A 12,243-nucleotide genomic window follows, 5' to 3' on the forward strand; every position below is an offset into this window, starting at 1 on the left:
CAGTAAAACCTAGTTTATATTTATATATTTAACAAGCCTCGTGGAAGCCCTTCAAGTCTGATTGAATTCACATTTGCTGACCAGTAAAACGCTGTCTTGACAAATAGAGAAACCTAGCTGGTGTTTTGATTTAAAAACAAATAAGCAAAATTGTTTTCCTTTCTCTTCTAGCTGGAGCTAATCTATCACACATTTGGAAGGCATAATTTTAAAAAGACCACAGCAAACTTGGATTTGTTCCTGAGGAGATTTAATGAAATTCAGTTTTGGGTCGTCACTGAGATCTGCCTTTGTTCTCAGCTCAGCAAGCGTGTTCAGCTATTAAAAAAATTTATTAAGATAGCAGCCCAGTAAGTATATTTAGCTTGGAAAGAGAAAAAAAATGTTAAGCTGTGTTTTCATTTTGTTTTCTTAGACTACACCTTAAAAAGAAAAGCAGGATCTAGGAACTGCTAGAGGGCCAAACACAGGGTCTTAGGAATAACCAAACTCTTGTAATGGATCTCTTCTATATTTTGTAGCATTTAACATCAATAGATAAATTAACCTCTTTACAGCACTGATGCTGGAGTCGAAGTTGTGACCTCTCTTTGCTCTTTGCTTTCTACTCAGACAGTTTTGCCTCCTTTAGTTTAAAGATTCCTTCCGTAAACCAAGTTCCCTTATACTTCGAAAGTTCAGTTGAAAAGATCTTGAAGTCAATGTCCAGCATGACACATTCTCACCAGTAGAGGGCAGTGCAGCATGCATGTACAGCAGCACATCCAGCCCAGACAGAATTAAATCGGTAAAATGCATGCAAGCTAACCTGGTACATGAAAATCATCGCTATAAACATCAGAAAAAGAAGCATCTATCTTATAAATATTCTATTAAACAGCACTTCATGGGAAACAATTTTTTTACTACAGGGGCTAGTTAGAGTTCTCCCTGACATAAATTTAATCTTCTCCTGCTATTTAGATATGCCTGACAACCTCCTGTTTACTTCCATGTTTTTGGTATCACCACAGTGCTAAAAATAAAATGCTAAATGTGGCCTATGGCTGTGAGACTTCTTTCCTTTCTAAATGCAGGGAGCTCTAGCACACAGGAAGGCTGAGAGCACAAGTGACCCCAGCTAGACAATTTTCTTGACCCAAAATCAAACATGGAGTTTGATTTCCTGGGCTAAACAAAGAAGTAAAGGCTGCTTGACATTTTATAGATATCAGTTTGCCAGATGCCTGGAATTATTTGCCAACAACTTGAGGGTTCAATAGAATACTAAATCCCTTGGATTCAAAAGCTGCTATCTGTTAATATGGCAAAGCTGGCTATTTTAAGAAAGGTTTGGTAAAATGGTGCCTATGAATTTCTGGTTCAGAGTATAGCCACTTCCCTGGTAGTCTGCACAGCCTTATGGCAAGGGACAAATGCCTTCACGTATTTGGAATGAGCTGATTATGGAAACTATGACAAGATCTGCTTTCCCGTTAGAAGAAGCACATTCTCTCTCTTCACCTTAGCCTGGCAGTGCCCAATGCAACAAGAAGAGAGAGGCAATCTGCACACAAATGTGGGAAGCCAGAAGACCTTTTGGGGCCTGATCTTGTTACTTTATGGAGGCAACATGGGAGAGCCTTTCGGAACACCCAGAACTTTTTTTTTTAATGTTTTTCTTATCCCTCTCCCTTCTGTTTATGTGAACGAGTAGGGGGACTTGGCCTTCAGTATAAATTAGTTTATGTTATTTAACCATTATTAAGCCCTGTGCTAAGTTTGCTGTCCTACAGAGAAGCTATTTACACAGCCCAGCTGAAGAAGACTGTAGACTTTTTAAATCCGAGATGTACAAGAATGAGGTTGAAACCTCGTGACAGTAGCATCTGTTTTACTTTATATTTTTAGAGAACTTCAACATATTTGTTTTAAGCTCTTTGCCTGCCCAGAACTGTGTGAAGTTGGTGGAAGCAGATGTTCTTATTCCTCTGTTTACGTTCATAGAGGCACAGAGAAATTTCATCACTTACATAGGGTAATAAAGTTAGCTGATAACAAGGCAGTGACTAGAAAGGCAGGTCTACAGTCCTGCATTTGTTCTTTCAAGATCACATAAAGAGACAAAGGCAAACACATAGATGCGACCGTACACCTGCCTTTAGCCCCAGGTGTCTTCTAAACAACCTTGAGCTCCTGAACTCAGACCCATTGTCCCAGCACACCGAAGGCCTCACTTGCTTTCTCACCAGTGGGACCGTACACACTAGCTTCTCTGAAATATGTTCTCTGTCTCCACACAGACAATTTAAGAATTACTCTTTGCTACCTTTGCAATGGGTAGCAAATGCAACAATTTAGTCTTTTTCAAAAATGTTAATCCAAACAGGATTTCATTATGATATAGTCAATTTCGATAACCATATTGATTCAGGGTGAAGGATTTATGTTTATTGCAAAATGAATTCTTTCCCTTTTCAGGGACCTGGTATGAAGAAGTTTGGGGTTCCTCTTTCTAAAAAATGGTTAAACCAAGTACCTGTGTTAAATGTCACCATTCTAATAAGAATTTCTGTTTTTTTCCACATATCTCATTCCCAGACATATATTCATAAAAGCTAATAATGGCATAAGTACAGATTCAAAATGATCAGCTTCATTGATGTCAGTAAAACACAGAGAAGGTTATTTTTTGGTCAGTTGTTGAGGTTACTTCTCAGCTTTAAAATTCCTTGAGATTGAGTGCCCAGCCTATAGAGATCACGCCTTATAAGTTGATATTTTTCAACAAACAAGTAGCATTTGCATGGCAGGTAGAAGCCATGGTGGCTGCAGCCGTGAGACTCCCTTAGTGCCCTCTCAAGCTGCCAGAGGAGGGTATCCACCTTCAGGCTAAAGGTCTAGAAATCTCCAAGGACATTTCACTTTTTTTCTTACCCCATGAGATATTTCCCTCTCGGTCCAACAAGGCTTTTAGCAAGTTTGGGATTATAATAACAACCCCTAAGGTAGGTGTCTTTAAGTTCCTTCTCAAATCCCAAACCTCAATGGCTAACGTCTTCAACTTTCAAAAAACCACAGTGAGAAATCAAACAGCAGAACGTGGTCACCCAAGTGGAACTTTTACAGTACATTAAATCTATCATTGCCTGTTCTCATAAATGAGCCCTGACCAATATTAATGACTATCAGAAAATAGAACTCTAATTTTTTTTATCTCACTCAAAAGTAACATTTTACTCAAACACGCATCTCCTGTGTTTCAGCTGTAAGGAGTATAAAAATCTGAATTCCTTTTTTGCCATCGTCATGGGACTAAGTAACGTTGCTGTGAGCCGCTTGGCACTAACGTGGGAGGTAAGCTTCAGCTGGGATCCAGCTGTGACTTTTGCCTTAGGAATAAAAACACAGGCTCACCAGTGAGCTTTTTAATAGAAATATCACTCACACTAGTATAACAATGGGAAAGGTGGGACACTTGGAGGGAGGTGACATGTCTCCTTTTTCCAGTTGCCTCAGAGGGAGAATTTTTAAAAGATATTGTCCTTTTGTGTATGGAGAGTGGGGGAGATGAGGGGATGTCTACTTCTTGATATACACAATGTAAATAAAAATAAGTCCAGTTCCTAAGTATAACATGAAGGACCTACATTGCTGGGAATGACTTCATAAGTTTGCTCATAGATTCTATTGTTTTCTGAAATGTCTGCTTGTTGCTTTTGCCATAAATCTTATCTTTAATTGAAAGAGGACAGAAGATCCATTTTTATCCAAGTACTCATTTTGCTTCTGGAAGGAAGACCAGGAAGCCAACTGTTTGCAGCAGTTGAGTACTAAGTGTCGCCTCACCACCTGGCAGACTTCTCTCCACGGAGAGAAACAACAGCTGGCTAATATTCAGTTTGGGGCAAAAGTGAGGCAGGTGTGTTGTGAGTTTCTGTAGCAAATATAATGAATGGTTTGTCGAGAGTTGGGTATTCAAGCTAGAACATATCTTCATTTATTATTAGCTTTGTACTCAAAATGTGCTTGACCTCTTACACGTGGCATATAGTTGAAGAAATACTAATCTCTAATAGAACATACATACAGAAATAGACTCATGCTAAAAATAAAAAATTGTGTGTAAGTGGGACACAGAAAGAGGGCAAGGAGTATATATTAGAGACCCAACTTGCAATGGTGCTTAAAGACAGCTGTTTGCATCTCTAAATGCTTTTCTGAAATTATTTTCTTCCCCATGTCCTTCTTGCAACGATTTTCTTTTTCCGTCCCTCCTAAATGTTTCCATTGTTTGTAGGGCAGGTCCTCACAAGTCCTTCTGTCTTGGGTTTCTCTTAAAATTCCAGGCAGATGCAGCACACAGCAGCTCATCCCCTGAATATAGGAATGAGGGAATTGGTGAGGCCTGCGTGCCATGCAGCTATATCATCTTCCAGCTAGTAAAAGGACGGAGCTCGTGCTGCCAAGAGATCTAAGCACAAAGCCATAATGCAGCTCCCTCGTCTTATAGTCCAAGGCTCTCGGGATTGCTGGAGACTTAGGGTCCTCCTGCAAAGAGTCTGCCTTCCCCAGTCGGCTTTCAGCTTCTAATCCCCCTGCCACAGAGTCCAAATTAGTTGGTTGGAGACATTTTAAAACATAAAGCCTCAAAGGGTCCAAGGAGGCCAGGTGTGGGTACCACAGATCAGCCAGACGATAAGAACAGAGCATGTGGGAAACACTCTCTGAATCCCCTTTCCCAGTCTAAATAAAAAAATAGGAGGCTGCTGAAGAGGGTGCAGGCAGCAAAAGGAGATAGCTAACTGGCCAGTCCTTTGGTTTCACTAGGGATGGGAGTTCTGTGAGTCTATGAGCTTCTGTTTTCAGCACTGAATGTTGCTGAAAAGAGGAAATTATCCTTTCATAATGTATAAGCCTTTGTTTTTTAAGGTGAAGTACAATTATATAATTCTGTATGGGAGATTTCATTCCTAAGCACCTTTGATTCTAGTTTATGTACTTGCACTTGCCGAGAAAACCTCCCAAAAGCCCCCCATGCAACTCCATTGAGCACCACAGTGACCACAAGAGCAGTGTGAGAAATGGTGCCTGGCCTCATGGAACTAGGGGACACATGTGGAACAGCCAAGGAATAAAATAGAAAAGAAAGCCGGAGCACACAATAAAGGGAAGGGTTCAAAACTGAGGGGGAAGATCAAGCTGAGATGAAGCAAATGAGAATTACCTGGAGCACACACACTCTCTCAGCCTCGGCTAGGAGACATCTGGAGACATCTGGTGACGTCTGGAGCAGAACAGTTCTTGGTCATGGAGACATCTTCTGTGTTGCAGGACAATCAGGACAATTAGGAGCATCCCTGGCCTCTCCCCACCAGATTCTGGAAGCACCTCTTACCACGCCCCACCCCGGCTGTGACAACAAAAAAATGTCTGCACACATTACCAAATGCCTCCTGGATTGGCAGGATGGCCCTATTGAAAACACTGCTCTAGAAGCATGGGGGGGGTGGATAAATAATAGTATTAAGAATGAAAGAGGCCAGGTGTGGTGGCTCACGCCTGTAATCCCAGCACTTTGGGAGGCCGAGGCGGGTGGATCATGAGGTCAGGAGATTGAGACCACCTTGGCTAACACCGTGAAACCCCATCTCTACTAAAAATACAAAAAATTAGCCGGCGTCGTGGCAGGCGCCTGTAATCCCAGCTACTCGGGAGGCTGAGGCAGGAGAATGGCATGAACCCGGGAGGCAGAGCTTGCAGTGAGCCGAGATAGCGCCACTGCAGTCCGGCCTGGGTGAAAGAGTGAGACTCCGTCTCTCTCCAAAAAAAAAAAAAAAAAAGAATGAAAGAAACATTTTTTATTACCCTGTGCCCTACTGTCTTTGATCTAAAAGAAAGCTAAGTAAAGAAAGAGAACAGATGACAGAGGTCTTGCCAAAAACATAATCCACTCTTAATTTTTTAAATGGACTAAATTCAGTAAGTCAATGTTTTTGCATAACTTGGTGATCTGGATACTCTGTGTGGGGTGAGATCCTGGCATCCCTTGATGCCCATCCCAGCTTTCAGCCCTTTGAATAGTCTCCTCTAAGTGAGGGCATCAAGTCTTCCTGAACCCTAACTTGAAATGCCAGAAAAATGAGTTTGGAGGATATACAGGGACTAGTTTTTAGAAACAAAATCAGGGTTTTACAGATGTTTAAATGGGAATACGACGAACTGATTGAGATAGGAAAGAGAAAGAGCCAAGAAGAGCCGTTCTGTGGATTGCAGAGGCCCAACTGGTGAATCAACTGTTGAAGGTAGGCTTCACTGTTCAAAGCCTCCTCCCAGATGACCCGGGAGTCTCTGAGGCCCAGGGGTTGGTTGATGAGTTCCTAGTCCTTGGATGGGAAACATATCACACAGCTCTATCTTGGCTTAGCCCTGTCAGGAGAGAGAAGTGAAAGGTTCAGCTTTACTGAAGACTCAGGAACTAAGCAAAGTAGGAACCAATAAATTGAAAGATGATTCAGTATTGATCTATTGGTGTAGATTTGTGGGTGCAGTAAGTGGTGTTGAATCATTTGCCAAAATAAAAACATGAGAAATCAGTAAATTGATAGAACTGTCCAATTTTGTATTATAGGAAGGCATGTGGGAGAAGTAAATGCTCATGTAGAAAAGCATGGCGCATGCGAGAGACGAGACAGCAGAAAAGGAGGCAGGGGATGTGAATTACAGGCTCTAATGAGAAGCAGCTGTGTGACTCTGGGCCAGTCATTGAAACTGTGAGACTTAATTTTTTCCGTCCGTAAAACACAGGCTCAATCTATTCAAATGAATATTTAGGGAGTACTATGTACCCAGTACTTTTTTAGGCACTGAGAAAAATATCAGTAAACAAAACAAATAAAAATTCTTATTCTCATGTAGTTTACCTTATAAGGGAGGAGGAGGGTTGAAACAGATAGTTTCATAAGCTCTTTTATTGCTAATATTCTGTAATCTAAATTCCTGATTGCGGGAATCGGAGAGTTTTAAAAAGTGTGGGGGGAGGTATATTCAGACTCTTCTAGTCTAGGGAATGCAGTCCTCTTTATAAATCATCTAGTTCAGAAAACATAAAAGCAGTAACACCAAAGCATTCATAGTTACTTTTGGTTGAATTAGGTTAAAGATGTTTAAAAGGCAAGTTCTCTATATTCTGGAAGATTATTCTCAAATGACAGGACAGATTACAGTCTGGCCTGTCTCAGAGATGTTTGATTAAGAGCCAATAGAAGGCCGGGCACGGTGGCTCAAGCCTGTAATCCCAGCACTTTGGGAGGCCGAGGCGGGCGGATCACGAGGTCAGGAGATCGAGACTATCCTGGCTAACACGGTGAAACCCCGTCTCTACTAAAAATACAAAAAATTAGCCGGGCGTGTTGGCGGGCGCCTGTAGTCCCAGCTACTCGGGAGGCTGAGGCAGGAGAATGGGGTGAACCCGGGAGGCGGAGCTTGCAGTAAGCCGAGATCGCGCCACTGCACTCCAGCCTGGGGGACAGAGAAAGACTCCGTCTCAAAAAAAAAATAATAATAATAATAAAAAGAACCAATAGAAATATATTTCCCCTAGAAATGGTAACCCATGATACGTATCTAGATATTGAATCTGACATATGCATGTGGCATTTTCATTTCATTAACAGAAACTGCCAAGCAAGTTCAAGAAGTTCTATGCGGAGTTTGAAAGTTTAATGGTAAGTGACAGTGGCTTCTTTATTCCGTTCACTGTCTACATTAATCCAATATCTGATTAGCTGAATTGAAGTTCTCATTTCGGAAATTTTATCTGTCCTTGTATGACTTTAAGAAGTTTATGATCCCTTTTAGTGCTGCTAAAACAAGCATGTCTGACTAATGAATGGCACCCTCAGGAACTAACTTAAAGAGGACTTATGTCCCACATAAGGTCAATTTGTATAACTAAGAAAAGCAGTGTAATAGGGTCCTCTCCATCCAGCTCAGGTTGGCTATGGGTTGGAAGCTGCATTTTCCTTGGCTTGCCAAAATTATTTTTCCCCGTTGGCTGGGAGGTGTTAGAAAAAGAGTTGGGCTCGCCGGGAGTGCTGGGCAGGTTTCAGAGGGCAAATCGGGACAGGGATCAGCTGTGCAGGGCAGAGAGTGAGTGAGCCAGACACCCAGGAAGACGGTGGGGCTTCAGGAAAAGGGGAATCTTGCAGTAGAGGTTTCATTTTTGCTTTCATAGGAAATATCTCCCCTTGGCCCCTGTACGCAAATCTCTTTTTCAAGCAAGAAAGGGAAAAGAAAACTCCAAATTTTTTATGCCATAAGTGAAGTTATTTTAAAACACAAATCAGGCCAGGCGCAGTGGTTCATACCTGTAATCCCAGAACTTTGGGAGGCCAGGAAAGGTGGATCACTTGAGGTCAGGAATTCGAGACCAGCCTGGCCAATATGACGAAATCCCGTCTCTACAAAAAATACAAAAATTAGCCAGATGTGGTGGCCTGCACCTGTGGTCCCAGCTACTCAGGAAGCGGAGATGGGAAGATCGCTTGAGCCAGGAGGTGGAGGCTACAGTGAGTAGTGACTGGGCCACTGGGGTGACAGAGTGAGACCCCGTCTCAACACACACACACATACACACACACACACACACAGATACAAATCAATTTGTTTAACTAAGTCTACCTTTCTTTTGTAGCTATATTTGATTCAGAAATACAGTTGAGCCTTGAATAACTCAGGGGTTGGGGCACTGACACCTCCTCCACCCCCATGCAGTAGGAATATTGAGTATAAGTTTTTATTATTATTATTATTTTGAGTCTGGGTCTCACTCTGTCACCAAGGCTGGAATGCAGTGGTGCGATCATGACTCATTGCAGCCTTGACCTCTTGGGCTCAAGCAATCTCCCTACCTCAGCCTTCCAAATAGCCTCCCAAATAATTTTTTATTTTTTAAAAAATAGGAGTCTCGGCCAGGCACGGTGGCTTATGCCTATAATCCCAGCACTTTGGGAGGCCGAGGCGGGCAGATCACGAGTTCAGGAGATCGAGACCATCCTGGCTAACATGGTGAAACCCCGGCTCTACTAAAAAAATACAAAAAAATTAGCCAGGCCTGGTGGTGAGCACCTGTAGTCCCAGCTACTCGGGAGGCTGAGGCAGGAGAATGGCGTGATCTCGGGAGGCAGAGCTTGCAGTGAGCCGAGATCGCGCCACTGCACTCCAGCCTGGGTGACAGAGTGAGACTCTGTCTCCAAAAAAAAAAAAAAAAAAAATAGGGGTCTCACTTGGGGTCTTACTATTTTACCCAAGCTAGTCATGAACTCCTAGGCTCAAGTGATACTCCTGCCTTGGCCTCCAAAAGTGCTGGGATTATAGGCATGAGCCATCATGCCCAGCCCAAGCATAACTTTTGACTTTCCCCAAATTTACCCACTAATAGCCTACTGTTGACTACTAGAGGCCTTACTGATAACATAAAGTCAATTAACACATACTTTATTTGTTATATGTATTATTATGTACTCTATTCTTACAATAATGTAAGTTAGAGAAAAAATGATAAGACAATTATAAGGAAGAGAAAATGTACTGACTGTTCATTAAAGGGAAGTGGATCATCATAAAGGTCTTCATCCTTGTCCTCTTCTTGTTGAGTAGGCTCAGGAGGAGGAGAAGGGGTTGTTGGTCTTACCGTGTCAGGGATGGCAGAGGCAGAAGAAAAGCCACGTATACGTGACCCACACAGTTCAAACCTGTGTTGTTCAAAGGTCAACTGCACCTGATTCTGGGGTGAAAGGCAGGTGTATTAGGAGGTAACAAAGGGTGGTGTATCTGTCACCAGTCATTACCATCATCTCTTTTTCTCTCCTAAGGACCCTTCAAGGAACCACAGGGCCTACAGGCTGACGGTAGCTAAGCTGGAACCTCCTCTCATCCCCTTCATGCCTTTGCTTATTAAAGGTAATCCTAACAAGATGCACAGGCCAAGCAGGTGATGAGTATTTGGGGAGGGAAATGAACAATACCTTGATAAGATTGATTACTTAGGGACGAATGATCGCTCCCATCCTTCTGCCGTCTTTGTCATCTCCTCTCAGTCCTGACATTTCAGAAAGGGTCAGAAAGATGACTGGAGGAGCAGGGATGCATGATTTGGAAAACTTGTTAGTGAAACAGAAGATTAGTTTAAAAATTTTACTAATCTCAGGTGAAGTGATTTTAAAAGTTAAACACCTAGCATTAAAGGAACTATTAACAGCTTTTTTCAACTGTAGTGTTATGCAAATCTGCCAGCATAATCTAATGGTGCTATTGTGCTTTCTTAGTATGACATATTTCCATTAGTGATTAGAATGTGGCTTTTATTTCTTTACAGATATGACATTTACTCATGAGGGGAACAAGACGTTCATTGACAATCTAGTAAACTTTGAAAAAATGGTATGTGCGGTATTATAACCTTAACCACAATGTGTTTTTAAAATAAATTTTGCATTTTTTCTAATAAAGGAAATAATTTCCATATATTCTGCCCTGTTAAAAAGGTAGTTACACATAAAGGAGTTTTGAAATATTTGGTTCAAATTGGCTACCTATTCTATTCTGTCAGTTCTCTTTTGTGAAATTGAATAGTATTTGTGCTGTAGTTCACAGCAGCAGCTGGCTTTTATGCCGTGTGTTTCCTCCTTGGCAGCCTGTTGCTGAAATGCACAAATGTTCTTGAGTGACTTCCATGTTGTTGTTTTGCTATAAGGTTTGTGGAGCTAGACTGCCCCAGGATGCCTTTGAAAGGTTTGTCTGCCAAGCCTGACTTTAGTGCCTGTAGGTAAAAGGCAACTCTGCGCCTTTATTATAGAGGACTAATCTAAATGTGTATTGCTTATCCCAATAAAGTTCGCTCAAGTTCAGAGAAGGAACATGAAAATCTTTATAATTAAAAAAAAGTTTTTAATCTTGTTTTTAACATTTTTATATATTTATTTATTGTTGGAGACAGGGTCTTTCATTGTCACGCTGGCTAAAGTGCAGTGTTGCAATCATAGCTCACTATAGCCTCAAACTCCTGGGCTCAAGCGCTCTTCCTGCCTCAGCCTCCCTAAGTGTTAGGATTACAGGCATCAGCCACTGTGCCTGGCCTAGAAAATTTTTTTCACAACAGATGTGGAACTGGCACATATTCAGTATTTTCTAGCCACCCTCCTCCTAGTCCTTACTCCTAGCAGGGGGAAAAGCAGGGTTATCTGGCTTAAGTTACTTTGCAGTATATTTTCTTATCTTCTGTGAAGCAATAAAGCAGAGCATGCCAAAACCTTTCTTTAGCTGCATAGTGCATGCTGATGGAATGATCATTGTCTTCCGAATCCTTTGGCTGCAACCTGGTGGATGGAGTGTTGGAGTGCTTTGTCTCTCTGTGGGTGAGCATTTGCCCGGTCATGAATTGCAGTGTGAATGTGGCGCTGTGGGAAAAGCCGAGGACCTGGAGTCTGGGAGACATGAGGTTCAGTACACAGTTTCATCACTTTATACTTGTCCCTTAACTTCTCTGTGAGTCGGTTTCCCCAACAGAAAATGGGAATCATGCCCGGCCCATCTACCTCTGGATTATGTAAGCCATAAAGTGCTATTGACTTCTTATCAGAAAACTGTTATTCTAGCTGTTTCTTGAAATCAAGCCGGCACGTGTGACTCCAGGAGAATCTGAAACACCCTGCAGTCATCCTGTAAGGATCTGCAGCATTCAGCCCAGGGAATGCTCTTATTGCAAAGCCCAGTCTTGTCAAGTGCAGCTATTGCTGGGCACTATGTCTTAAGCTTCTTAGGAAGTAATACGAGTACACACTCCTCAAAGACACTTTGTACTAGACGGCAAATATTTCCTCAGCAGTCTTCCTTCCCACCCCTCACACCAAAGGCAGGGTATGAACATCTTATTCCTGTGTCAATTTAATAATTGTTTGATCAAAGTAGACAACATTCTTTGCTAACTTATTAGTATGTATAATTAAACAATTCCTGACTTCCCAGAAAGAAAACCTGTTTTCCAGAAATGGAAGATTTGGCAAATGGGTAAAGAAACTTCTGGATTACTTATGCAGAAATGCAAACTGAGGATTGGCTAAGCCACCCATTTAACTATAAAATATACTTGTGCACAGAGGTGTAGAAGTCAGGGTTTCCTAAAGAGTTTACTGAGCTTTAGAAGTTTTGATGGCTATCATTCTCAGCAAACTAACAGAGGAACAGAAAACCAAACACCACATG

At 41.9% G+C, this 12,243-nt stretch overlaps 1 protein-coding gene across 14 annotated transcripts in view; it reads left to right on the forward strand.

The window, feature by feature from the left end:
- Window positions 1-12,243, forward strand: part of RAPGEF4 (Rap guanine nucleotide exchange factor 4) — a 331,009-nt gene that overhangs the window by 304,376 nt on the left and 14,390 nt on the right. For 9 of the 14 annotated variants that reach the window (XM_055289744.2, XM_055289745.2, XM_055289748.2 and 6 more), the window contains 5 exons: window positions 172-350; window positions 3,246-3,336; window positions 7,656-7,706; window positions 9,855-9,942; window positions 10,358-10,422. In XM_055289744.2, the coding sequence (XP_055145719.1) occupies window positions 172-350; window positions 3,246-3,336; window positions 7,656-7,706; window positions 9,855-9,942; window positions 10,358-10,422 (474 nt within the window). The remainder of the gene's footprint in view (window positions 1-171; window positions 351-3,245; window positions 3,337-7,655; window positions 7,707-9,854; window positions 9,943-10,357; window positions 10,423-12,243) is intronic. The other 5 variants (XM_055289750.2, XM_055289754.2, XM_055289749.2 and 2 more) reach the window with 3 other exon arrangements.

Source organism: Symphalangus syndactylus, chromosome 8, assembly GCF_028878055.3.
Source record: "Symphalangus syndactylus isolate Jambi chromosome 8, NHGRI_mSymSyn1-v2.1_pri, whole genome shotgun sequence".
In the NCBI taxonomy this organism is placed as follows: domain Eukaryota; kingdom Metazoa; phylum Chordata; class Mammalia; order Primates; family Hylobatidae; genus Symphalangus; species Symphalangus syndactylus.